Genomic DNA, 26812 nt, shown 5'->3' with positions numbered 1-26812 from the left:
GTCCCCCCCACCCCCACACACACCAAACACACTGTCTGCACTCACTATTCAGACTATTATAAAATATAGCTCTGTATTCCAGAGGAAGCCGAGGTTCAACGGATGTTTCCATAATTAATATAGCTCTGTATTCCAGAGGAAGCTGAGGTTCAACAGATGTTTCCATAATTAATATAGCTCTGTATTCCAGAGGAAGCCGAGGTTCAACAGATGTTTCCATAATTAATATAGCTCTGTATTCCAGAGGAAGCCGAGGTTCAACAGATGTTTCCATAATTAATATAGCTCTGTATTCCAGAGGAAGCCGAGGTTCAACAGATGTTTCCATAATTAATATAGCTCTGTATTCTAGAGGAAGCTGAGGTTCAACAGATGTTTCCATAATTAATATAGCTCTGTATTCCAGAGGAAGCCGAGGTTCAACAGATGTTTCCATAATTAATATAGCTCTCTATTCCAGAGGAAGCTGAGGTTCAACAGATGTTTCCATAATTAATATAGCTCTGTATTCCAGAGGAAGCCGAGGTTCATCAGATGTTTCCAACACCAGTTCAGAAGGTAAAACACTTTTCTTTGTATCTTTCTGCTGTAATGTTTTTACTTGAGATTGGATACATCCCATATTATCCCCTATATAGTGCACAACTTTAGACCAGAGCCCTATGACACCCTGTTCCCTATATAGTGCACTACTTTAGACCAGAGCCCTATGGCACACTATTCCATACATAGTGAACTACTTTAGACCAGAGCCCTATGGCACCCTATTCCCTATATAGTGCACTACTTTAGACCAGAGCCCTATGGCACCCTATTCCCTACATAGGGCTCTGGTCTAAAGTAGTGCACTATGACAGCCTATTCCCTATATAGTGCACTACTTTAGACCAGAGCCCTATGGCACCCTATCGAATACAACTGGTGTTTCACCTTACAGTGACTTACAAGCCCTGAACCAACGAGGCAGTTTTAAGAAAAATAAGAGTTAAAAAGAAGATTTACTAAATTGACTAACGAGTCAATGTGATGGGGGTACAGGTTAGTGGAGGTAACTGAGGTAATATGTAGGTAGAGTTATTGACTATGTATAGGTAATAAACAGAGCTGCAGATGGGGTACAGGTTAGTGGAGGTAACTGAGGTAATAAACAGAGCTACAGATGGGGGTACAGGTTAGTGGAGGTAACTGAGGTAATAAACAGAGCTACAGATGGGGGTACAGGTTAGTGGAGGTAACTGAGGTAATGTGTAGGTAGAGTTAGTGACTATGTATAGGTAATAAACAGAGCTACAGATGGGGGTACAGGTTAGTGGAGGTAACTGAGGTAATAAACAGAGCTACAGATGGGGGTACAGGTTAGTGGAGGTAACTGAGGTAATAAACAGAGCTGCAGATGGGGGTACAGGTTAGTGGAGGTAACTGAGGTAATAAACAGAGCTACAGATGGGGGTACAGGTTAGTGGAGGTAACTGAGGTAATAAACAGAGCTACAGATGGGGGTACAGGTTAGTGGAGGTAACTGAGGTAATAAACAGAGCTACAGATGGGGGTACAGGTTAGTGGAGGTAACTGAGGTAATAAACAGAGCTACAGATGGGGGTACAGGTTAGTGGAGGTAACTGAGGTAATAAACAGAGCTACAGATGGGGGTACAGGTTAGTGGAGGTAACTGAGGTAATAAACAGAGCTACAGATGGGGGTACAGGTTAGTGGAGGTAACTGAGGTAATAAACAGAGCTGCAGCAGCGTAACAAAAGTCAATGAACAGCAGGTGTTCCTTTCATCTTTTCTTGTTTTTGTAAAGGACATACTGTCGAGCTTTTTACAATTTCGTGGTTTCCAATTAGTAGCTAGTCTTGTCCCATCACTGTACGAACTCAGGAGAGGCGAAGGTCGACAGCCAACTCGTCCTCCAAAACACGACCCCCTGCCATGCCACACTGCTTCTCGACACACTGCTTAACCCGGAAGCCAGCCGCACCAATGTGTCGTCGGAAACACAGTACATCTTTGATTGATTGATTGATGAGTCTCTACCTCAGGCGAGCAAAACCTCGAGACTTCCTTGAATATTTTATTTTGCGCACCTGCTGTTATTTACAAATAGACACGGACCTCCACCCCCTTGTCTTACCGGAGGCAGCTGTTCTGTCTTGCTGATGCACAGAAACACAGCGTACAGAGGCCTGTTTTGAGCTGGATTTCTCCTGCTGCCCCTCAGCCGGTCGCCGCCCCTCAGCCAGTACATTTCTGAGCTGCCAGTTATCTCTATGCTCAGGCGCTCCCTCAACATGATCGGGACAGAGAAACCAGACACACGCTCCCTCAACATGATCAGGACAGAGAAACCAGACACACGCTCCCTCAACATGATCAGGACAGAGAAACCAGACACACGCTCCCTCAACATGATCAGGACAGAGAAACCAGACACACGCTCCCTCAACATGATCAGGACAGAGAAACCAGACACACGCTCCCTCAACATGATCAGGACAGAGAAACCAGACACACGTTCCCTCAACATGATCAGGACAGAGAAACCAGACACACGCTCCCTCAACATGATCAGGACAGAGAAACCAGACACACGCTCCCTCAACATGATCGGGACAGAGAAACCAGACACACGCTCCCTCAACATGATCAGGACAGAGAAACCAGACACACGCTCCCTCAACATGATCAGGACAGAGAAACCAGACACACGCTCCCTCAACATGATCAGGACAGAGAAACCAGACACACGCTCATTGCTCACATGGAGCACTCCAAACAGAAGACACTGAAAACATCTACAGATCTTGTAAATTAAACCAAAACTCACAAGTTTAGCAGGTTGTGATCTCTGCAACCAACGTCTCCACTCTGAGAATGACAACGGTAAATGACTGTAATTAATACCTGCATTAACAGAAATTAATGTAACCAACTGATGGGGATTAACGGTACATGTACTACTGGTGACCTATGTAATGGGGAATTGATTCAAAATATATATATATCAAAGGGAGGCCGTTAACTATAGATATCTAAGGGCCGTCCACACCAGCGACCATAACTACTGTAGCCTGCCGTTAACAGGTTAACTATAGATATCTAAGGGCCGTCCTCACCAACGACCATAACTACTGTAGCCTGCCTTTAACAGGTTAACTATAGATATCTAAGGGCCGTCCACACCAACGACCATAACTACTGTAGCCTGCCGTTAACAGGTTAACTATAGATATCTAAGGGCCGTCCACACCAACGACCATAACTACTGTAGCCTGCCGTTAACAGGTTAACTATAGATATCTAAGGGCCGTCCACACCAACGACCATAACTACTGTAGCCTGCCGTTAACAGGTTAACTATAGATATCTAAGGGCCGTCCACACCAACGACCATAACTACTGTAGCCTGCCGTTAAAAGGTTAACTATAGATATCTAAGGGCCGTCCTCACCAACGACCATAACTACTGTAGCCTGCCGTTAACAGGTTAACTATAGATATCTAAGGGCCGTCCACACCAACGACCATAACTACTGTAGCCTGCCGTTAACAGGTTAACTACTGTAGCCTGCCGTTAACAGGTTAACTATAGATATCTAAGGGCCGTCCACACCAACGACCATAACTACTGTAGCCTGCCGTTAACTATAGATATCTAAGGGCCGTCCACACCAACGACCATAACTACTGTAGCCTGCCGTTAACAGGTTAACTATAGATATCTAAGGACCGTCCACACCAACGACCATAACTACTGTAGCCTGCCGTTAACAGGTTAACTATAGATATCTAAGGGCCGTCCTCACCAACGACCATAACTACTGTAGCCTGCCGTTAACAGGTTAACTATAGATATCTAAGGGCCGTCCTCACCAACGACCATAACTACTGTAGCCTGCCGTTAACAGGTTAACTATAGATATCTAAGGGCCGTCCACACCAACGACCATAACTACTGTAGCCTGCCGTTAACAGGTTAACTATAGATATCTAAGGGCCGTCCTCACCAATGACCATAACTACTGTAGCCTGCCGTTAACAGGTTAACTATAGATATCTAAGGGCCGTCCTCACCAACGACCATAACTACTGTAGCCTGCCGTTAACAGGTTAACTATAGATATCTAAGGGCCGTCCTCACCAACGACCATAACTACTGTATGACACACAGAGCCTTCAGAATGTATTCACACCCCTCTACTTATCCCACATTCTATTGTTACAGCCTGAATTTAAAATGTATTAAAAGGAGATTAGTTTTTTTAACTAGTCTACTACACACAACATCCCATAATGTCAAAGTGGTATTTATTCATTTAATTGTGTTTTAACCTTTTTCATTTAACTTGGCAAGTCAGTTTAAGAACAAATTCTTATTTTACAATGACGGCCTTCCCCGGGCCAAACCCGGACGACGCCGTGCCGATTGTGCGCCACCTATTGGACTCCCAATCACGGCCGGATGTGATACAGCCTGGTTTCGAACCAGGGACCGTACTGAGACACAGTGCCTTAGACCACTGCTCCACTCAGGAGTAGAGTGCAGGAATAGACATCACATTATAGACATCACATTATAGACATCACATTATAGACATCACATTATAGACTTCACATTATAGACATCACATTATAGACATCACATTATAGACCTCACATTATAGACCTCACATTATAGACATCACATTATAGACATCACATTATAGACATCACATTATAGACATCACATTATAGACATCACATTATAGACATCACATTATAGACATCACATTATAGACATCACATTATAAGTTGCATGGACTCACCTCTGTGTGCAATCATAGTGTTTAACATGAGGTGTGAATGACTACCTCATCTCTGTACCCCACACATACAATTATCGGGTGGCAGGTAGCCTGGTGGTTCGAGCGTTGGACTAGTCAGAGAGTTATCTCGACCAAAGTTTCTCAGTCTTAGAAATAAAGGTCTCGTTCATGAAGGTATTTTTATGCCAAAATGATGGTTTTTCACCATAAACAGCAGCTCTCTAAACCCTGAATGGCAATTCAACTGTCTTCTCTTTACACTCTGAATGGCAATTCAACTGTCTTCTCTTTAAACCCTGAATGGCAATTCAACTGTCTTCTCTTTAAACCCTGAATGGCAATTCAACTGTCTTCTCTTTAAACCCTGAATGGCAATTCAACTGTCTTCTCTTTAAACCCCGAATGGCAATTCAACTGTCTTTGCTTTAAACCCCGAATGGCAATTCAACTGTCTTCTCTTTAAACTCCCAAGCTGTGTTGTGTTAAATCCTTGTCTCTGTTTTCCAGAGTGATGTTCTGTCAGAGGGCAGAGAGGAGACTGATGACTCTGCCTTCGACATAGTGTCGCCTCTACCCCCAGGTTGGTCCCCCCCACCCCCACACACACCAAACACACTGTCTGCACTCACTATTCAGACTATTATAAAATATAGCTCTGTATTCCAGAGGAAGCCGAGGTTCAACGGATGTTTCCATAATTAATATAGCTCTGTATTCCAGAGGAAGCTGAGGTTCAACAGATGTTTCCATAATTAATATAGCTCTGTATTCCAGAGGAAGCCGAGGTTCAACAGATGTTTCCATAATTAATATAGCTCTGTATTCCAGAGGAAGCCGAGGTTCAACAGATGTTTCCATAATTAATATAGCTCTGTATTCCAGAGGAAGCCGAGGTTCAACAGATGTTTCCATAATTAATATAGCTCTGTATTCTAGAGGAAGCTGAGGTTCAACAGATGTTTCCATAATTAATATAGCTCTGTATTCCAGAGGAAGCCGAGGTTCAACAGATGTTTCCATAATTAATATAGCTCTCTATTCCAGAGGAAGCTGAGGTTCAACAGATGTTTCCATAATTAATATAGCTCTGTATTCCAGAGGAAGCCGAGGTTCATCAGATGTTTCCAACACCAGTTCAGAAGGTAAAACACTTTTCTTTGTATCTTTCTGCTGTAATGTTTTTACTTGAGATTGGATACATCCCATATTATCCCCTATATAGTGCACAACTTTAGACCAGAGCCCTATGACACCCTGTTCCCTATATAGTGCACTACTTTAGACCAGAGCCCTATGGCACACTATTCCATACATAGTGAACTACTTTAGACCAGAGCCCTATGGCACCCTATTCCCTATATAGTGCACTACTTTAGACCAGAGCCCTATGGCACCCTATTCCCTACATAGGGCTCTGGTCTAAAGTAGTGCACTATGACAGCCTATTCCCTATATAGTGCACTACTTTAGACCAGAGCCCTATGGCACCCTATCGAATACAACTGGTGTTTCACCTTACAGTGACTTACAAGCCCTGAACCAACGAGGCAGTTTTAAGAAAAATAAGAGTTAAAAAGAAGATTTACTAAATTGACTAACGAGTCAATGTGATGGGGGTACAGGTTAGTGGAGGTAACTGAGGTAATATGTAGGTAGAGTTATTGACTATGTATAGGTAATAAACAGAGCTGCAGATGGGGTACAGGTTAGTGGAGGTAACTGAGGTAATAAACAGAGCTACAGATGGGGGTACAGGTTAGTGGAGGTAACTGAGGTAATAAACAGAGCTACAGATGGGGGTACAGGTTAGTGGAGGTAACTGAGGTAATGTGTAGGTAGAGTTAGTGACTATGTATAGGTAATAAACAGAGCTACAGATGGGGGTACAGGTTAGTGGAGGTAACTGAGGTAATAAACAGAGCTACAGATGGGGGTACAGGTTAGTGGAGGTAACTGAGGTAATAAACAGAGCTACAGATGGGGGTACAGGTTAGTGGAGGTAACTGAGGTAATAAACAGAGCTACAGATGGGGGTACAGGTTAGTGGAGGTAACTGAGGTAATAAACAGAGCTACAGATGGGGGTACAGGTTAGTGGAGGTAACTGAGGTAATAAACAGAGCTACAGATGGGGGTACAGGTTAGTGGAGGTAACTGAGGTAATAAACAGAGCTACAGGTGGGGGTACAGGTTAGTGGAGGTAACTGAGGTAATAAACAGAGCTACAGGTGGGGGTACAGGTTAGTGGAGGTAACTGAGGTAATAAACAGAGCTACAAGTGGGGGTACAGGTTAGTGGAGGTAACTGAGGTAATAAACAGAGCTACAGATGGGGGTACAGGTTAGTGGAGGTAACTGAGGTAATAAACAGAGCTACAGATGGGGGTACAGGTTAGTGGAGGTAACTGAGGTAATAAACAGAGCTACAGATGGGGGTACAGGTTAGTGGAGGTAACTGAGGTAATAAACAGAGCTACAGATGGGGGTACAGGTTAGTGGAGGTAACTGAGGTAATAAACAGAGCTACAGATGGGGGTACAGGTTAGTGGAGGTAACAGGTAATAAACAGAGCTACAGATGGGGGTACAGGTTAGTGGAGGTAACTGAGGTAATAAACAGAGCTACAGGTGGGGGTACAGGTTAGTGGAGGTAACTGAGGTAATAAACAGAGCTACAGATGGGGGTACAGGTTAGTGGAGGTAACTGAGGTAATAAACAGAGCTACAGTTGGGGGTACAGGTTAGTGGAGGTAACTGAGGTAATAAACAGAGCTACAGATGGGGGTACAGGTTAGTGGAGGTAACTGAGGTAATAAACAGAGCTACAGATGGGGGTACAGGTTAGTGGAGGTAACTGAGGTAATAAACAGAGCTACAGATGGGGGTACAGGTTAGTGGAGGTAACTGAGGTAATATGTAGGTAGAGTTATTGACTATGTATAGGTAATAAACAGAGCTACAGATGGGGGTACAGGTTAGTGGAGGTAACTGAGGTAATAAACAGAGCTACAGATGGGGTACAGGTTAGTGGAGGTAACTGAGGTAATAAACAGAGCTACAGATGGGGGTACAGGTTAGTGGAGGTAACTGAGGTAATAAACAGAGCTACAGGTGGGGGTACAGGTTAGTGGAGGTAACTGAGGTAATAAACAGAGCTACAGGTGGGGGTACAGGTTAGTGGAGGTAACTGAGGTAATAAACAGAGCTACAAGTGGGGGTACAGGTTAGTGGAGGTAACTGAGGTAATAAACAGAGCTACAGATGGGGGTACAGGTTAGTGGAGGTAACTGAGGTAATAAACAGAGCTACAGATGGGGGTACAGGTTAGTGGAGGTAACTGAGGTAATAAACAGAGCTACAGATGGGGGTACAGGTTAGTGGAGGTAACTGAGGTAATAAACAGAGCTACAGATGGGGGTACAGGTTAGTGGAGGTAACTGAGGTAATAAACAGAGCTACAGATGGGGGTACAGGTTAGTGGAGGTAACAGGTAATAAACAGAGCTACAGATGGGGGTACAGGTTAGTGGAGGTAACTGAGGTAATAAACAGAGCTACAGGTGGGGGTACAGGTTAGTGGAGGTAACTGAGGTAATAAACAGAGCTACAGATGGGGGTACAGGTTAGTGGAGGTAACTGAGGTAATAAACAGAGCTGCAGCAGCGTAACAAAAGTCAATGAACAGCAGGTGTTCCTTTCATCTTTTCTTGTTTTTGTAAAGGACATACTGTCGAGCTTTTTACAATTTCGTGGTTTCCAATTAGTAGCTAGTCTTGTCCCATCACTGTACGAACTCAGGAGAGGCGAAGGTCGACAGCCAACTCGTCCTCCAAAACACGACCCCCTGCCATGCCACACTGCTTCTCGACACACTGCTTAACCCGGAAGCCAGCCGCACCAATGTGTCGTCGGAAACACAGTACATCTTTGATTGATTGATTGATGAGTCTCTACCTCAGGCGAGCAAAACCTCGAGACTTCCTTGAATATTAGATTTTGCGTACCAGCTGTTATTTACAAATAGACACGGACCTCCACCCCCTTGTCTTACCGGAGGCAGCTGTTCTGTCTTGCTGATGCACAGAAACTCAGCGTACAGAGGCCTGTTTTGAGCTGGATTTCTCCTGCTGCCCCTCAGCCAGTACATTTCTGAGCTGCCAGTTATCTCTATGCTCAGGCGCTCCCTCAACATGATCGGGACAGAGAAACCAGACACACGCTCCCTCAACATGATCAGGACAGAGAAACCAGACACACGCTCCCTCAACATGATCGGGACAGAGAAACCAGACACACGCTCCCTCAACATGATCAGGACAGAGAAACCAGACACACGCTCCCTCAACATGATCAGGACAGAGAAACCAGACACACGCTCCCTCAACATGATCAGGACAGAGAAACCAGACACACGCTCCCTCAACATGATCAGGACAGAGAAACCAGACACACGCTCCCTCAACATGATCAGGACAGAGAAACCAGACACACGCTCCCTCAACATGATCAGGACACAGAAACCAGACACACGCTCCCTCAACATGATCAGGACAGAGAAACCAGACACACGCTCCCTCAACATGATCAGGACAGAGAAACCAGACACACGCTCCCTCAACATGATCAGGACACAGAAACCAGACACACGCTCCCTCAACATGATCAGGACAGAGAAACCAGACACACGTTCCCTCAACATGATCAGGACAGAGAAACCAGACACACGTTCCCTCAACATGATCAGGACAGAGAAACCAGACACACGTTCCCTCAACATGATCAGGACAGAGAAACCAGACACATGCTCCCTCAACATGATCAGGACACAGAAACCAGACACACGCTCCCTCAACATGATCAGGACAGAGAAACCAGACACACGTTCCCTCAACATGATCAGGACAGAGAAACCAGACACACGCTCATTGCTCACATGGAGCACTCCAAACAGAAGACACTGAAAACATCTACAGATCTTGTAAATTAAACCAAAACTCACAAGTTTAGCAGGTTGTGATCTCTGCAACCAACGTCTCCACTCCGAGAATGACAACGGTAAATGACTGTAATTAATACCTGCATTAACAGAAATTAATGTAACCAACTGATGGGGATTAACGGTACATGTACTACTGGTGACCTATGTAATGGGGAATTGATTCAAAATATATATATATCAAAGGGAGGCCGTTGTGGTGAGACGGGGGAGGCCGTTGCGGAGAGGCGGGGCGGAGGCCGTTGCGGAGAGGCGGGGCGGAGGCCGTTGCGGAGAGGCGGGGCGGAGGCCGTTGCGGAGAGGCGGGGCGGAGGCCGTTGCGGAGAGGCGGGGCGGAGGCCGTTGGGTTCGCCACACACCCCTCCCCTTTTTCTCAACATTATAAATTATACTCAAGACACATCTCAATATCTGAGATGCTTTTCACTGACAGCCTCAACTCCGTAATCAGCTAGGCTTATTGCCACCTGCCCTGCAGAAATTGCGGGCTTCCCAATAGGCATATGCCTACGAGCTTGTATTTTTGAATTATTTGAATTATTTCTGTAGAGACCCACCCCAATTCAATTTCTCTCCTGTTCTATTGGTTTTCATATCAACTTTCTTTCGTTGTCCAGAAGACAAAGGCACAATCCTGGTTATATTATCACCCCATCCTGGTCATATTATTATCATCCCATCCTGGTCATATTATTATCAACCCATCCTGGTCATATTATCAACCCATCCTGGTTATATTATCATCAACCCATCCTGGTCATATTATTATCACCCCATCCTGGTCATATCATCAACCCATCCTGGTCATATTATTATCACCCCATCCTGGTCATATTATTATCAACCCATCCTGGTCATATTATCAACCCATCCTGGTTATATTATCATCACCCCATCCTGGTCATATTATTATCATCCCATCCTGGTCATATTGTTATCAACCCATCCTGGTCATATTATTATCATCCCATCCTGGTCATATTATTATCAACCCGTCCTGGTCATATAATCAACCCATCCTGGTCATATTATTATCATCCCATCCTGGTCATATTATTATCATCCCATCCTGGTCATATTATTATTAACCCGTCCTGGTCATATAATCAACCCATCCTGGTCATATTATCAACCCATCCTGGTCATATTATCAACCCATCCTGGTTATATTATCAACCCATCCTGGTCATATTATTATCAACCCATCCTGGTTATATTATCAACCCATCCTGGTCATATTATTATCAACCCATCCTGGTCATATTATTATCATCCCATCCTGGTCATATTATCAACCCATCCTGGTCATATTAACAACCCATCCTGGTCATATTATTAACAACCCATCCTGGTCATATTATTATCAACCTATCCTGGTCATATTATTATCAAACCATCCTGGTCATATTGTTATCAACCCATCCTGGTCATATTATTATCAACCCATCCTGGTCGTATTATTATCAACCCATCCTGGTCATATTATTATCTACCCATCCTGGTCATATTATTATCAACCAATCCTGGTCATATTATTATCAACCCATCCTGGTCGTATTATTATCAAACCATCCTGGTCATATTATTATCTACCCATCCTGGTCATATTATTATCAACCCATCCTGGTCATATTATTATCAACCCATCCTGGTCATATTATTATCTACCCATCCTGGTTATATTATCAACCCATCCTGGTCATATTATTATCAACCCATCCTGGTCATATTAACAACCCATCCTGGTCATATTATTATTAACCCATCCTGGTCATATTATTATCAACCCATCCTGGTCATATTATTATCAACCCATCCTGGTCATATTATTATCAACCCATCCTGGTCATATAATCAACCCATCCTGGTCATATTAACAACCCATCCTGGTTATATTATCAACCCATCCTGGTCATATTATTATCAACCCATCCTGGTTATATTATCATCCCATCCTGGTCATATTAACAACCCATCCTGGTTATATTATCAACCCATCCTGGTCATATTAACAACCCATCCTGGTCATATTAACAACCCATCCTGGTCATATTAACAACCCATCCTGGTCATATTAACAACCCATCCTGGTCATATTGTTATCAACCCATCCTGGTCATATTATTATCAACCCATCCTGGTCATATTATTATCAACCCATCCTGGTCATATTATTATCAACCCATCCTGGTCATATTGTTATCAACCCATCCTCGTCATATTATTATCAACCCATCCTGGTCATATTATCAACCCATCCTGGTTATATTATCATCACCCCATCCTGGTCATATTATTATCATCCCATCCTGGTCATATTGTTATCAACCCATCCTGGTCATATTATTATCATCCCATCCTGGTCATATTATTATCAACCCGTCCTGGTCATATAATCAACCCATCCTGGTCATATTATTATCATCCCATCCTGGTCATATTATTATCATCCCATCCTGGTCATATTATTATTAACCCGTCCTGGTCATATAATCAACCCATCCTGGTCATATTATCAACCCATCCTGGTCATATTATCAACCCATCCTGGTTATATTATCAACCCATCCTGGTCATATTATTATCAACCCATCCTGGTTATATTATCAACCCATCCTGGTCATATTATTATCAACCCATCCTGGTCATATTATTATCATCCCATCCTGGTCATATTATCAACCCATCCTGGTCATATTAACAACCCATCCTGGTCATATTATTAACAACCCATCCTGGTCATATTATTATCAACCTATCCTGGTCATATTATTATCAAACCATCCTGGTCATATTGTTATCAACCCATCCTGGTGATATTATTATCAACCCATCCTGGTCGTATTATTATCAACCCATCCTGGTCATATTATTATCTACCCATCCTGGTCATATTATTATCAACCAATCCTGGTCATATTATTATCAACCCATCCTGGTCGTATTATTATCAAACCATCCTGGTCATATTATTATCTACCCATCCTGGTCATATTATTATCAACCCATCCTGGTCATATTATTATCAACCCATCCTGGTCATATTATTATCTACCCATCCTGGTCATATTATTATTAACCCATCCTGGTCATATAATCAACCCATCCTGGTCATATTAACAACCCATCCTGGTTATATTATCAACCCATCCTGGTCATATTATTATCAACCCATCCTGGTCATATTAACAACCCATCCTGGTCATATTATTATTAACCCATCCTGGTCATATTATTATCAACCCATCCTGGTCATATTATTATCAACCCATCCTGGTCATATTATTATCAACCCATCCTGGTCATATAATCAACCCATCCTGGTCATATTAACACCCCATCCTGGTTATATTATCAACCCATCCTGGTGATATTATTATCAACCCATCCTGGTTATATTATCATCCCATCCTGGTCATATTAACAACCCATCCTGGTTATATTATCAACCCATCCTGGTCATATTAACAACCCATCCTGGTCATATTAACAACCCATCCTGGTCATATTAACAACCCATCCTGGTCATATTGTTATCAACCCATCCTGGTCATATTATTATCAACCCATCCTGGTCATATTATCATCAACCCATCCTGGTCATATTATTATCAACCCATCCTGGTCATATTATTATCAACCCATCCTGGTCATATTATTATTAACCCATCCTGGTCATATTATTATCAACCCATCCTGGTCATATTATTATCAACCCATCCTGGTCATATTATTATCAACCCATCCTGGTCATATTATTATCAACCCATCCTGGTCATATTATTATCAACCCATCCTGGTCCTGTTATCAACCCATCCTGGTCATATTATTATCAACCCATCCTGGTCCTGTTATCAACCCATCCTGGTCATATTGTTATCAACCCATCCTGGTCATATTATTATCAACCCATCCTGGTCATATTGTTAACAACCCATCCTGGTCATATTATTATCTACCCATCCTGGTCATATTATTATCAACCCATCCTGGTCATATTATTATCAACCCATCCTGGTCATATAATCAACCCATCCTGGTCATATTATTATCAACCCATCCTGGTCATATTATTATTTACCCGTCGTTTTTATATAATCAACCCATCCTGGTCATATTATCAACCCATCCTGGTCATATTAACAACCCATCCTGGTTATATTATCAACCCATCCTGGTCATATTATTATCAACCCATCCTGGTCATATTATTATCAACCCATCCTGGTTATATTATCAACCCATCCTGGTTATATTATCATCCCATCCTGGTCATATTAACAACCCATCCTGGTTATATTATCAACCCATCCTGGTCATATTAACAACCCATCCTGGTCATATTAACAACCCATCCTGGTCATATTAACAACCCATCCTGGTCATATTAACAACCCATCCTGGTCATATCGTTATCAACCCATCCTGGTCATATTATTATCAACCCATCCTGGTCATATTATTATCAACCCATCCTGGTCATATTATTATCAACCCTTCCTGGTCATATTATTATCAACCCTTCCTGGTCATATTATTATCAACCCTTCCTGGTCATATTATTATCAACCCATCCTGGTCATATTATTATCAACCCATCCTGGTCATATTATTATCAACCCATCCTGGTCATATTATTATCAACCCATTCTGGTCATATTATTATCAACCCATCCTGGTCATATTATTATCAACCCATCCTGGTCATATTATTATCAACCCATCCTGGTCATATTATTATCTACCCATCCTGGTCATATTATTATCTACCCATCCTGGTCATATTATTATCAACCCATCCTGGTCATATTATTATCAACCCATCCTGGTCATATTATTATCTACCCATCCTGGTCATATTATTATTAACCCATCCTGGTCATATAATCAACCCATCCTGGTCATATTAACAACCCATCCTGGTTATATTATCAACCCATCCTGGTCATATTATTATCAACCCATCCTGGTCATATTAACAACCCATCCTGGTCATATTATTATTAACCCATCCTGGTCATATTATTATCAACCCATCCTGGTCATATTATTATCAACCCATCCTGGTCATATTATTATCAACCCATCCTGGTCATATAATCAACCCATCCTGGTCATATTAACACCCCATCCTGGTTATATTATCAACCCATCCTGGTGATATTATTATCAACCCATCCTGGTTATATTATCATCCCATCCTGGTCATATTAACAACCCATCCTGGTTATATTATCAACCCATCCTGGTCATATTAACAACCCATCCTGGTCATATTAACAACCCATCCTGGTCATATTAACAACCCATCCTGGTCATATTGTTATCAACCCATCCTGGTCATATTATTATCAACCCATCCTGGTCATATTATCATCAACCCATCCTGGTCATATTATTATCAACCCATCCTGGTCATATTATTATCAACCCATCCTGGTCATATTATTATTAACCCATCCTGGTCATATTATTATCAACCCATCCTGGTCATATTATTATCAACCCATCCTGGTCATATTATTATCAACCCATCCTGGTCATATTATTATCAACCCATCCTGGTCATATTATTATCAACCCATCCTGGTCCTGTTATCAACCCATCCTGGTCATATTATTATCAACCCATCCTGGTCCTGTTATCAACCCATCCTGGTCATATTGTTATCAACCCATCCTGGTCATATTATTATCAACCCATCCTGGTCATATTGTTAACAACCCATCCTGGTCATATTATTATCTACCCATCCTGGTCATATTATTATCAACCCATCCTGGTCATATTATTATCAACCCATCCTGGTCATATAATCAACCCATCCTGGTCATATTATTATCAACCCATCCTGGTCATATTATTATTTACCCGTCGTTTTTATATAATCAACCCATCCTGGTCATATTATCAACCCATCCTGGTCATATTAACAACCCATCCTGGTTATATTATCAACCCATCCTGGTCATATTATTATCAACCCATCCTGGTCATATTATTATCAACCCATCCTGGTTATATTATCAACCCATCCTGGTTATATTATCATCCCATCCTGGTCATATTAACAACCCATCCTGGTTATATTATCAACCCATCCTGGTCATATTAACAACCCATCCTGGTCATATTAACAACCCATCCTGGTCATATTAACAACCCATCCTGGTCATATTAACAACCCATCCTGGTCATATCGTTATCAACCCATCCTGGTCATATTATTATCAACCCATCCTGGTCATATTATTATCAACCCATCCTGGTCATATTATTATCAACCCTTCCTGGTCATATTATTATCAACCCTTCCTGGTCATATTATTATCAACCCTTCCTGGTCATATTATTATTCCTGGTCATATTATTATCAACCCATCCTGGTCATATTATTATCAACCCATCCTGGTCATATTATTATCAACCCATCCTGGTCATATTATTATCAACCCATTCTGGTCATATTATTATCAACCCATCCTGGTCATATTATTATCAACCCATCCTGGTCATATTATTATCAACCCATCCTGGTCATATTATTATCTACCCATCCTGGTCATATTATTATCAACCCATCCTGGTCATATTATTATCAACCCATCCTGGTCATATTATCATCAACCCATCCTGGTCATATTATTATCAACCCATCCTGGTCCTGTTATCAACCCATCCTGGTCATATTATCATCAACCCATCATGGTCATAGTATTATCAACCCATCCTGGTCATATTATTATCAACCCATCCTGGTTGTATTGGGAGTACTGGAGTTGGGCTTTTGGGGGTAATTGGAGGACTGGAGTTGGACTGAGATATGAATATATCTCTCCCTCTTTCCTTCTCTCATGATCCCTCTTACAAACCCTCTCTCTCCCCCAGGCCACACCGTCCAAACTGGAGCAGAGGCCTTCGTCTTGGTCTCGTAGAAGCATGCCTTCCCCAGGTAAGGACTTGTCTTTGGCCCAGTGAGACCGCCTATAAAAACACTCCCATTTCATTTGCCAAATGGTAGGATTATAATTCCCATCCTCTCCATACCAGCTCTCTATCACCTAGCCTAGATCAGCCTACTGTCTATCACCTAGTCTAGATCAGTCTACAGTCTAACACTGTGAGGGCAGTTATCTCCCTCTCTTTCCCCTCTCTCCTCTCTCTCTATCCATTCTCTTTCTCTCCCCTCTCTTTGTTTTTCTAATTGCCAGTAGTTGCATGTTTCAGAGGGAAGTGATGAGAGGAATTACACTGACTCTGTGTGTATACCTAAACTACTTATTCTCTCAGATTTGACAGAAGAAAGCTTCCGTGCATCTAAGAAGAGGTCTTCAGCCCAGAAGACCAAGAGTTCAGGAAGCAGGAGAGATGGACCATCAGGTAGACCGTCGTCCTTAGAGTCAGTCAGGACACAGTCATCCTTAGTCAGTCAGGACACAGTCATCCTTAGTCAGTCAGGACACAGTCATCCTTAGTCAGGACACAGTCATCCTTAGTCAGTCAGGACACAGTCATCCTTAGTCAGGACACAGTCATCCTTAGTCAGTCAGGACACAGTCATCCTTAGTCAGGACACAGTCATCCTTCAGTCAGGACACAGTCATCCTTAGTCAGTCAGGACACAGTCATCCTTAGTCAGGACACAGTCATCCTTAGTCAGGACACAGTCATCCTTAGTCAGGACACAGTCATCCTTAGTCAGTCAGGACACAGTCATCCTTAGTCAGTCAGGACACAGTCATCCTTAGTCAGTCAGGACACAGTCATCCTTAGTCAGACACAGTCATCCAGTCAGTCAGGACACAGTCATCCTTAGTCAGTCAGGACACAGTCATCCTTAGTCAGTCAGGACACAGTCATCCTTTAGTCAGTCAGGACACAGTCATCCTTAGTCAGTCAGGACACAGTCATCCTTAGTCAGGACAGTCAGTCAGGACACAGTCATCCTTAGTCAGGACACAGTCATCCTTAGTCAGTCAGGACACAGTCATCCTTAGTCAGTCAGGACACAGTCATCCTTAGTCAGTCAGGACACAGTCATCCTTAGTCAGTCAGGACACAGTCATCCTTAGTCAGTCAGGACACAGTCATCCTTAGTCAGGACACAGTCATCCTTAGTCAGGACACAGTCATCCTTAGTCAGGACACAGTCATCCTTAGTCAGGACACAGTCATCCTTAGTCAGTCAGGACACAGTCATCCTTAGTCAGTCAGGACACAGTCATCCTTAGTCAGTCAGGAGTCAGTCAGGACACAGTCAGTCAGGACACAGTCATCCTTAGTCAGTCAGGACACAGTCATCCTTAGTCAGTCAGGACACAGTCATCCTTAGTCAGTCAGGACACAGTCATCCTTAGTCAGTCAGGACACAGTCATCCTTAGTCAGTCAGGACACAGTCATCTTAGTCTTAGTCAGGACACAGTCATCCTTAGTCAGTCAGGACACAGTCATCCTTAGTCAGTCAGGACACAGTCATCCTTAGAGTCAGTCAGGACACAGTCATCCTTAGTCAGGACACAGTCATCCTTAGTCAGGACACAGTCATCCTTAGTCAGGACACAGTCATCCTTAGTCAGTCAGGACACAGTCATCCTTAGTCAGTCAGGACACAGTCATCCTTAGTCAGTCAGGACACAGTCATCCTTAGTCAGTCAGGACACAGTCATCCTTAGTCAGTCAGGACACAGTCATCCTTAGTCAGTCAGGACACAGTCATCCTTAGTCAGGACACAGTCATCCTTAGTCAGTCAGGACACAGTCATCCTTAGTCAGGACACAGTCATCCTTAGTCAGGACACAGTCATCCTTAGTCAGGACACAGTCATCCTTAGTCAGTCAGGACACAGTCATCCTTAGTCAGTCAGGACACAGTCCAGTCAGGACACAGTCATCCTTAGTCAGTCAGGACACAGTCATCCTTAGTCAGTCAGGACACAGTCGTCCTTAGTCAGCCAGGACACAGTCATCCTTAGTCAGCCAGGACACAGTCATCCTTAGTCAGTCAGGACACAGTCATCCTTAGTCAGTCAGGACACAGTCATCCTTAGTCAGTCAGGACACAGTCATCCTTAGTCAGGACACAGTCATCCTTAGTCAGTCAGGACACAGTCATCCTTAGTCAGTCAGGACACAGTCATCCTTAGTCAGTCAGGACACAGTCATCCTTAGTCAGTCAGGACACAGTCATCCTTAGTCAGTCAGGACACAGTCATCCTTAGTCAGTCAGGACACAGTCATCCTTAGTCAGTCAGGACACAGTCATCCTTAGTCAGGACACAGTCATCCTTAGTCAGGACACAGTCATCCTTAGTCAGTCAGGACACAGTCATCCTTAGTCAGTCAGGACACAGTCATCCTTAGTCAGTCAGGACACAGTCATCCTTAGAGTCAGTCAGGACACAGTCATCCTTAGTCAGGACACAGTCATCCTTAGTCAGGACACAGTCATCCTTAGTCAGGACACAGTCATCCTTAGTCAGTCAGGACACAGTCATCCTGAGTCAGTCAGGACACAGTCATCCTCAGTCAGGACACAGTCATCCTCAGTCAGGACACAGTCATCCTCAGTCAGGACACAGTCAGTCAGGACACAGTCATCCAGTCAGGACACAGTCATCCTAGTCAGGACACAGTCATCCAGTCAGGACACAGTCATCCTTAGTCAGTCAGGACACAGTCATCCTTCAGTCAGGACACAGTCATCAGGACACAGTCATCCTTAGTCAGTCAGGACACAGTCATCCTTTAGTCAGTCAGGACACAGTCATCCTAGTCAGGACACAGTCATCTTAGTCAGGACACAGTCATCCTTAGTCAGTCAGGACACAGTCATCCTTAGTCAGTCAGGACACAGTCATCCTTAGTCAGTCAGGACACAGTCATCCTTAGTCAGTCAGGACACAGTCATCCTTAGTCAGGACACAGGTCAGTCACACAGTCATCCTTAGTCAGTCAGGACACAGTCATCCTCAGTCAGGACACAGTCATCCTTAGTCAGGACACAGTCATCCTCAGTCAGGACACAGTCATCCTTAGTCAGGACACAGTCATCCTTAGTCAGTCAGGTCACAGTCATCCTTAGTCAGTCAGGACACAGTCATCCTTAGTCAGTCAGGACACAGTCATCCTTAGTCAGTCAGGACACAGTCATCCTTAGTCAGTCAGGACACAGTCATCCTTAGTCAGTCAGGACACAGTCATCCTTAGTCAGTCAGGACACAGTCATCCTTAGTCAGTCAGGACACAGTCATCCTTAGTCAGTCAGGACACAGTCATCCTTAGTCAGTCAGGACACAGTCATCCTTAGTCAGTCAGGACACAGTCATCCTTAGTCAGTCAGGACACAGTCATCCTTAGTCAGTCAGGACACAGTCATCCTTAGTCAGTCAGGACACAGTCATCCAGTCAGGACACAGTCATCAGTCAGGACACAGTCATCCTTCAGGACACAGTCAGTCAGGACACAGTCATCCTTAGTCAGTCAGGACACAGTCATCCTTAGTCAGTCAGGACACAGTCATCCTTAGTCAGTCAGGACACAGTCATCCTTTCAGTCAGGACACAGTCATCCTTAGTCAGGACACAGTCATCCTTAGTCAGTCATCCTTAGTCAGGACACAGTCATCCTTAGTCAGGACACAGTCATCCTTCAGTCAGGACACAGTCATCCTTAGTCAGTCAGGACACAGTCATCCTTAGTCAGTCAGGACACAGTCATCCTTAGTCAGTCAGGACACAGTCATCCTTAGAGTCAGTCAGGACACAGTCATCCTTAGTCAGTCAGGACACAGTCATCCTTAGTCAGGACACAGTCATCCTTAGTCAGGACACAGTCATCCTTAGTCAGGACACAGTCATCCTTAGTCAGGACACAGTCATCCTTAGTCAGGTCAGGACACAGTCATCCTTAGTCAGTCAGGACACAGTCATCCTTAGTCAGCCAGGACACAGTCATCCTTAGTCAGGACACAGTCATCCTTAGTTCAGGACACAGTCATCCTTAGTCAGGACACAGTCATCCTTAGTCAGGACACAGTCATCCTTAGTCAGGACACAGTCATCCTTAGTCAGTTAGGACACAGTCATCCTTAGTCAGTCAGGACACAGTCATCCTTAGTCAGTCAGGACACAGTCATCCTTAGTCAGTCAGGACACAGTCATCCTTAGTCAGTCAGGACACAGTCATCCTTAGTCAGTCAGGACACAGTCATCCTTAGTCAGTCAGGACACAGTCATCCTTTAGTCAGGACACAGGACACAGTCATCCTTAGTCATCAGTCAGGACACAGTCATCCTTAGTCAGTCAGGACACAGTCATCCTTAGTCAGGACACAGTCATCCTTAGTCAGGACACAGTCATCCTTAGTCAGTCAGGACACAGTCATCCTTAGTCAGGACACAGTCATCCTTAGAGTCAGTCAGGACACAGTCATCCTTAGTCAGGTCACAGTCATCCTTAGTCAGGACACAGTCATCCTTAGTCAGGACACAGTCATCCTTAGTCAGGACACAGTCAGTCAGGACACAGTCATCCTTAGTCAGTCAGGACACAGTCATCCTTAGTCAGTCAGGACACAGTCATCCTTAGTCAGTCAGGACACAGTCATCCTTCAGTCAGGACACAGTCATCCTTAGTCAGTCAGGACACAGTCATCCTTAGTCAGTCAGGACACAGTCATCCTTAGTCAGTCAGGACACAGTCATCCTTAGTCAGTCAGGACACAATCATCCTTAGAGTCAGTCAGGACACAGTCATCCTCAGTCAGGACACAGTCAGGACACAGTCATCCTCAGTCAGGACACAGTCATCCTTAGTCAGGACACAGTCATCCTTAGTCAGTCAGGACACAGTCATCCTTAGTCAGTCAGGACACAGTCATCCTTAGTCAGTCAGGACACAGTCATCCTTAGAGTCAGTCAGGACACAGTCATCCTTAGTCAGGACACAGTCATCCTAGTCAGGACACAGTCATCAGTCAGGACACAGTCATCCTTAGTCAGTCAGGACACAGTCATCCTCAGTCAGGACACAGTCATCCAGTCAGGACACAGTCATCCTTAGTCAGTCAGGACACAGTCATCCTTAGTCAGGACACAGTCATCCTTAGTCAGTCAGGACACAGTCATCCTTCAGGACACAGTCCTTAGTCAGACACAGACACAGTCATCCTAGTCAGTCAGGACACAGTCATCCTTAGTCAGTCAGGACACAGTCATCCTTAGTCAGTCAGGACACAGTCATCCTTAGTCAGTCAGGACACAGTCATCCTTAGTCAGTCAGGACACAGTCATCCTTAGTCAGTCAGGACACAGTCATCCTTAGTCAGTCAGGACACAGTCATCCTTAGTCAGGACACAGTCATCCTTAGTCAGTCAGGACACAGTCATCCTTAGTCAGGACACAGTCATCCTTAGTCAGGACACAGTCATCCTTAGTCAGGACACAGTCATCCTTAGTCAGGACACAGTCATCCTTAGTCAGTCAGGACACAGTCATCCTTAGTCAGGACACAGTCATCCTTAGTCAGTCAGGACACAGTCATCCTTAGTCAGTCAGGACACAGTCATCCTTAGTCAGTCAGGACACAGTCATCCTTAGTCAGTCAGGACACAGTCATCCTCAGGACACAGTCATAGTCAGGACACAGGACACAGTCATCCTTAGTCAGGACACAGTCATCCTTCAGGACACAGTCAGGACACAGTCATCCTTAGTCAGTCAGGACACAGTCATCCTTAGAGTCAGTCAGGACACAGTCATCCTTAGTCAGGACACAGTCATCCTTAGTCAGGACACAGTCATCCTTAGTCAGTCAGGACACAGTCACACAGGACACAGTCATCCTTAGTCAGGACACAGTCATCCTTAGTCAGTCAGGACACAGTCATCCTTAGTCAGTCAGGACACAGTCATCCTTAGTCAGTCAGGACACAGTCATCCTTAGTCAGTCAGGACACAGTCATCCTTAGTCAGTCAGGACACAGTCATCCTTAGTCAGTCAGGACACAGTCATCCTTAGTCAGTCAGGACACAGTCATCCTTAGTCAGTCAGGACACAGTCATCCTTAGTCAGTCAGGACACAGTCATCCTTAGTCAGTCAGGACACAGTCATCCTAGTCAGACACAGTCATCAGTCAGGACACAGTCATCCTTAGTCAGTCAGGACACAGTCATCCTTAGTCAGTCAGGACACAGTCATCCTTAGAGTCAGTCAGGACACAGTCATCCTTAGTCAGGACACAGTCATCCTTAGAGTCAGTCAGGACACAGTCATCCTTAGAGTCGGTCAGGACACAGTCATCCTTAGTCAGTCAGGACACAGTCATCCTTAGTCAGCCAGGACACAGTCATCCTTAGAGTCAGTCAGGACACAGTCATCCTTAGTCAGTCAGGACACAGTCATCCTTAGTCAGTCAGGACACAGGACACACAGTCATCCTTAGTCAGTCAGGACACAGTCATCCTTAGTCAGTCAGGACACAGTCATCCTTAGTCAGTCAGGACACAGGTCAGTCATCCTTAGTCAGTCAGGACACAGTCATCCTTAGTCAGTCAGGACACAGTCATCCTTAGTCAGTCAGGACACAGTCATCCTTAGTCAGTCAGGACACAGTCATCCTTAGTCAGTCAGGACACAGTCACTTAGTCATCCACAGTTAGTCAGTCAGGACACAGTCATCCTTAGTCAGGACACAGTCATCCTTTCAGTCAGGACACAGTCATCCTTAGTCAGTCAGGACACAGTCATCCTTAGTCAGTCAGGACACAGTCATCCTTAGTCAGTCAGGACACAGTCATCCTTAGTCAGTCAGTCATCCTTAGTCAGTCAGGACACAGTCATCCTTAGTCAGGACACAGTCATCCTTAGTCAGGACACAGTCATCCTTAGTCAGGACACAGTCATCCTTAGTCAGGACACAGTCATCCTTAGTCAGGACACAGTCATCCTTAGTCAGTCAGGACACAGTCATCCTTAGTCAGTCAGGACACAGTCATCCTTAGTCAGTCAGGACACAGTCATCCTTTGTCAGTCAGGACACAGTCATCCTTAGTCAGTCAGGACACAGTCATCCTTAGTCAGGACACAGTCATCCTTAGTCAGGACACAGTCATCCTTAGTCAGTCAGGACACAATCATCCTTAGAGTCAGTCAGGACACAGTCATCCTTAGTCAGGACACAGTCATCCTTAGAGTCAGTCAGGACACAGTCATCCTTAGTCAGGTCACAGTCATCCTTAGTCAGGACACAGTCATCCTTAGAGTCGGTCAGGACACAGTCATCCTTTGTCAGGACACAGTCATCCTTAGTCAGGACACAGTCATCCTTAGTCAGGACACAGTCATCCTTAGAGTCGGTCAGGACACAGTCATCCTTAGAGTCGGTCAGGACACAGTCATCCTTAGAGTCGGTCAGGTCTCTGACTGTGTGTCTCTGACTGTGTGTCTCTGTCATTGTGTGTCATTGTGTGTCATTGTGTGTGTCTCTGTCATTGTGTGTCTCTCTGTCATTGTCTGTGTCTCTGTCATTGTGTGTCTCTCTGTCATTGTGTTTCTCTGTCTGTGTCTCTCTGTCATTGTGTTTCTCTGTCATTGTGTGTCTGTGTTTCTCTGTCTGTGTGTGTTGTGTCTTGCTGTGCCATACACCTTGCCACACTCAGAGGCCAGCAGTGCCTACAGAGAGGTTCTGGACATGCAGAAGGAGATGGTTCGGTCTTTAACAGAGCAGAACCAGGCCCTGGGGGCAGACAGGAGGGTGCTGGAGCAGAGGTGTACAGAACAGAGCCTTCAGCTGCAGAGGAGCCACCAGAGGGTCCAGAGTCTGGAGCGGGAACTCAGCAAGGCCCCTGTCCCTACAGCAGGTGGGGTGGATACTGGGGGAGAGGACCTAAGGTGGGGTGGATACTGGGGGGGGGACACAGTCACCTAAGGGTGGGGTGGAAGGGTCATCCTTAGTCAGGACACAGTCATCCTTAGTCAGTCAGGGACATGGAGAGAAAGACCCTGGGATCGTGCGAGACTGGGGGCCGTGAGAGACGGGGTAGGGGAGGGGAGAGACGGGGTAGGGGCCATGAGAGACTGGGGAGGAGAGAGACGGGGTAGGGGCCGTGAGAGACGGGGTAGGGGAGGGGAGAGAGACACAGGGGGACACAGGGGAGGGGAGAGACTGGGTAGGACACAGGAGGACACAGGAGAGACGGGGTAGGGGCCGTGAGAGACTGGGGAGGAGGACAGAGAGTCGGTCAGGGTAGGGGCCGTGAGAGACGGGGTAGGGGAGGGGAGAGACAGGGGGTCAGGGGAGGGGAGAGACGGGGTAGGGGAGGGGAGAGATGGGGTAGGGGAGGGAGAGACGGGGTAGGGGGAGAGACGGGGTAGGGGAGGGGAGAGACTGGGGACACAGGGGGAGGGAGAGACGGGGTATCCTAGAGTCGGGGGGGCCAGAGTCGGTGAGAGACGGGGTAGGGGAGGGGAGAGACTGGGTAGGGGCCATGACAGACGGGGTAGGGGTGGGGAGAGACTGGGTAGGGGCCATGATTGTGCAGGGGATGGTTCGGGGGAACCAGGCCCTGGGGGCAGACGGGGTAGGGGAGGGGAGAGACGGGGTAGGGGAGGGGAGAGACGGGGTAGGGGGGTGAGAGACTGGGGGTAGGGAGACCAGGCCCGGAGAGACGGGGTGGGGGAGGGGAGAGACGGGGTAGGGGGTCCAGGGGAGAGACGGGGTAGGGGAGGGGAGAGACTGGGTAGGTGGGGAGGGGAGAGACTGGGTAGGGGGGGAGAGACTGGGTAGACCCTGGGGGGAGGGGGAGAGACGGGGTAGGGGAGGGGAGAGACGGGGTAGGGGGGGAGAGACGAGGGGAGGGGGGGGGGAGACGGGGTAGGGGAGGGGAGAGACGGGGTAGGGGAGGGGAGAGACGGGGTAGGGGGGAGAGACGGGGTAGGGGGGAGGGGGGGGAGAGACTGGGTAGGGGGGAGAGACGGGGTAGGGGGAGGGGAGACGGGGTAGGGGGTGGGAGACGGGGGAGGGGGGAGAGACGGGGTAGGGGCCATGAGAGACGGGGTAGGGGAGGGGGAGAGACGGGGTAGGGGAGGGGGAGAGACGGGGTAGGGGAGAGACGGGGTAGGGGAGGGGAGAGACTGGGTAGGGGCCATGAGAGACTGGGTAGGGGGGAGAGACGGGGAGGGGAGGGGAGAGACTGGGGAGGGGGAGAGACTGGGTAGGGGAGAGACGGGGTAGGGGGGGGGAGAGACGGGGAGGTGAGAGACTGGGTAGGGAGGGAGAGACTGGGTAGGGGAGGGGAGAGACTGGGTAGGGAGGTGAGAGACTGGGTAGGGAGGTGAGAGACTGGGTAGGGAGGTGAGAGACTGGGTAGGGAGGGGAGAGACTGGGTAGGGAGGTGAGAGACTGGGTAGGGAGGTGAGAGACTGGGTAGGGAGGGGAGAGACGTGGGGAGGGGAGGGGAGAGACTGGGTAGGGAGGGGAGAGACGTGGGTAGGGGAGGGGAGAGACTGGGTAGGGAGGGGAGAGACTGGGTAGGGGAGAGACTGGGTAGGGGAGGGGAGAGATGGGGTAGGGGAGGGGAGAGACGGGGAAGGGGCCATGAGGGACGGGGGGGAGGGGAGAGACTGGGGAGGGGGGACTGGGTAGGGAGAGACGGGGTAGGGGGTGGGAGACTGGGTAGGGAGGGGAGAGACGTAGGGGGGGAGGGGAGGGGGGAGAGACTGGGTAGGGAGGGGAGAGACTGGGAGGGGGGAGGGGAGAGACGACTGGGTAGGGGAGGGTGAGAGACTGGGTAGGGGAGGGAGACTGGGAGGGGGAGGGGAGGGGGAGGGAGACTGGGTAGGGAGGGGAGACTGGGAGGGGGGGAGAGACTGGGAGGGGGAGAGACGGGGTAGGGGAGGGGAGAGACGGGGTAGGGGAGGGGAGAGACGGGGTAGGGGAGGGGAGAGACGGGGTAGGGGAGGGGAGAGACGGGGTAGGGGAGGGGAGAGACTGGGTAGGGGAGGGGAGAGAC

The 26812-nt window shown here is 46.2% G+C and overlaps 1 protein-coding gene across 1 annotated transcript in view; it reads left to right on the top strand.

Moving 5' to 3' along the window:
- The window catches only part of LOC135552370 (centrosomal protein of 89 kDa-like), a 205842-nt gene that overhangs the window by 24608 nt on the left and 154422 nt on the right, over positions 1-26812 (top strand). Inside the window, exons 8-11 of the mRNA XM_064983947.1 lie at positions 515-558; positions 16688-16751; positions 17090-17179; positions 24461-24661. Of these exons, the coding sequence (XP_064840019.1) occupies positions 515-558; positions 16688-16751; positions 17090-17179; positions 24461-24661 (399 nt within the window). The remainder of the gene's footprint in view (positions 1-514; positions 559-16687; positions 16752-17089; positions 17180-24460; positions 24662-26812) is intronic.

This window comes from Oncorhynchus masou, chromosome 2 (genome assembly GCF_036934945.1).
Source record: "Oncorhynchus masou masou isolate Uvic2021 chromosome 2, UVic_Omas_1.1, whole genome shotgun sequence".
Lineage (NCBI taxonomy): Eukaryota > Metazoa > Chordata > Actinopteri > Salmoniformes > Salmonidae > Oncorhynchus > Oncorhynchus masou.
The sequence above is the reverse complement of the archived record's forward strand: the minus strand, read 5'-3'. Positions and strand labels throughout refer to the sequence as shown.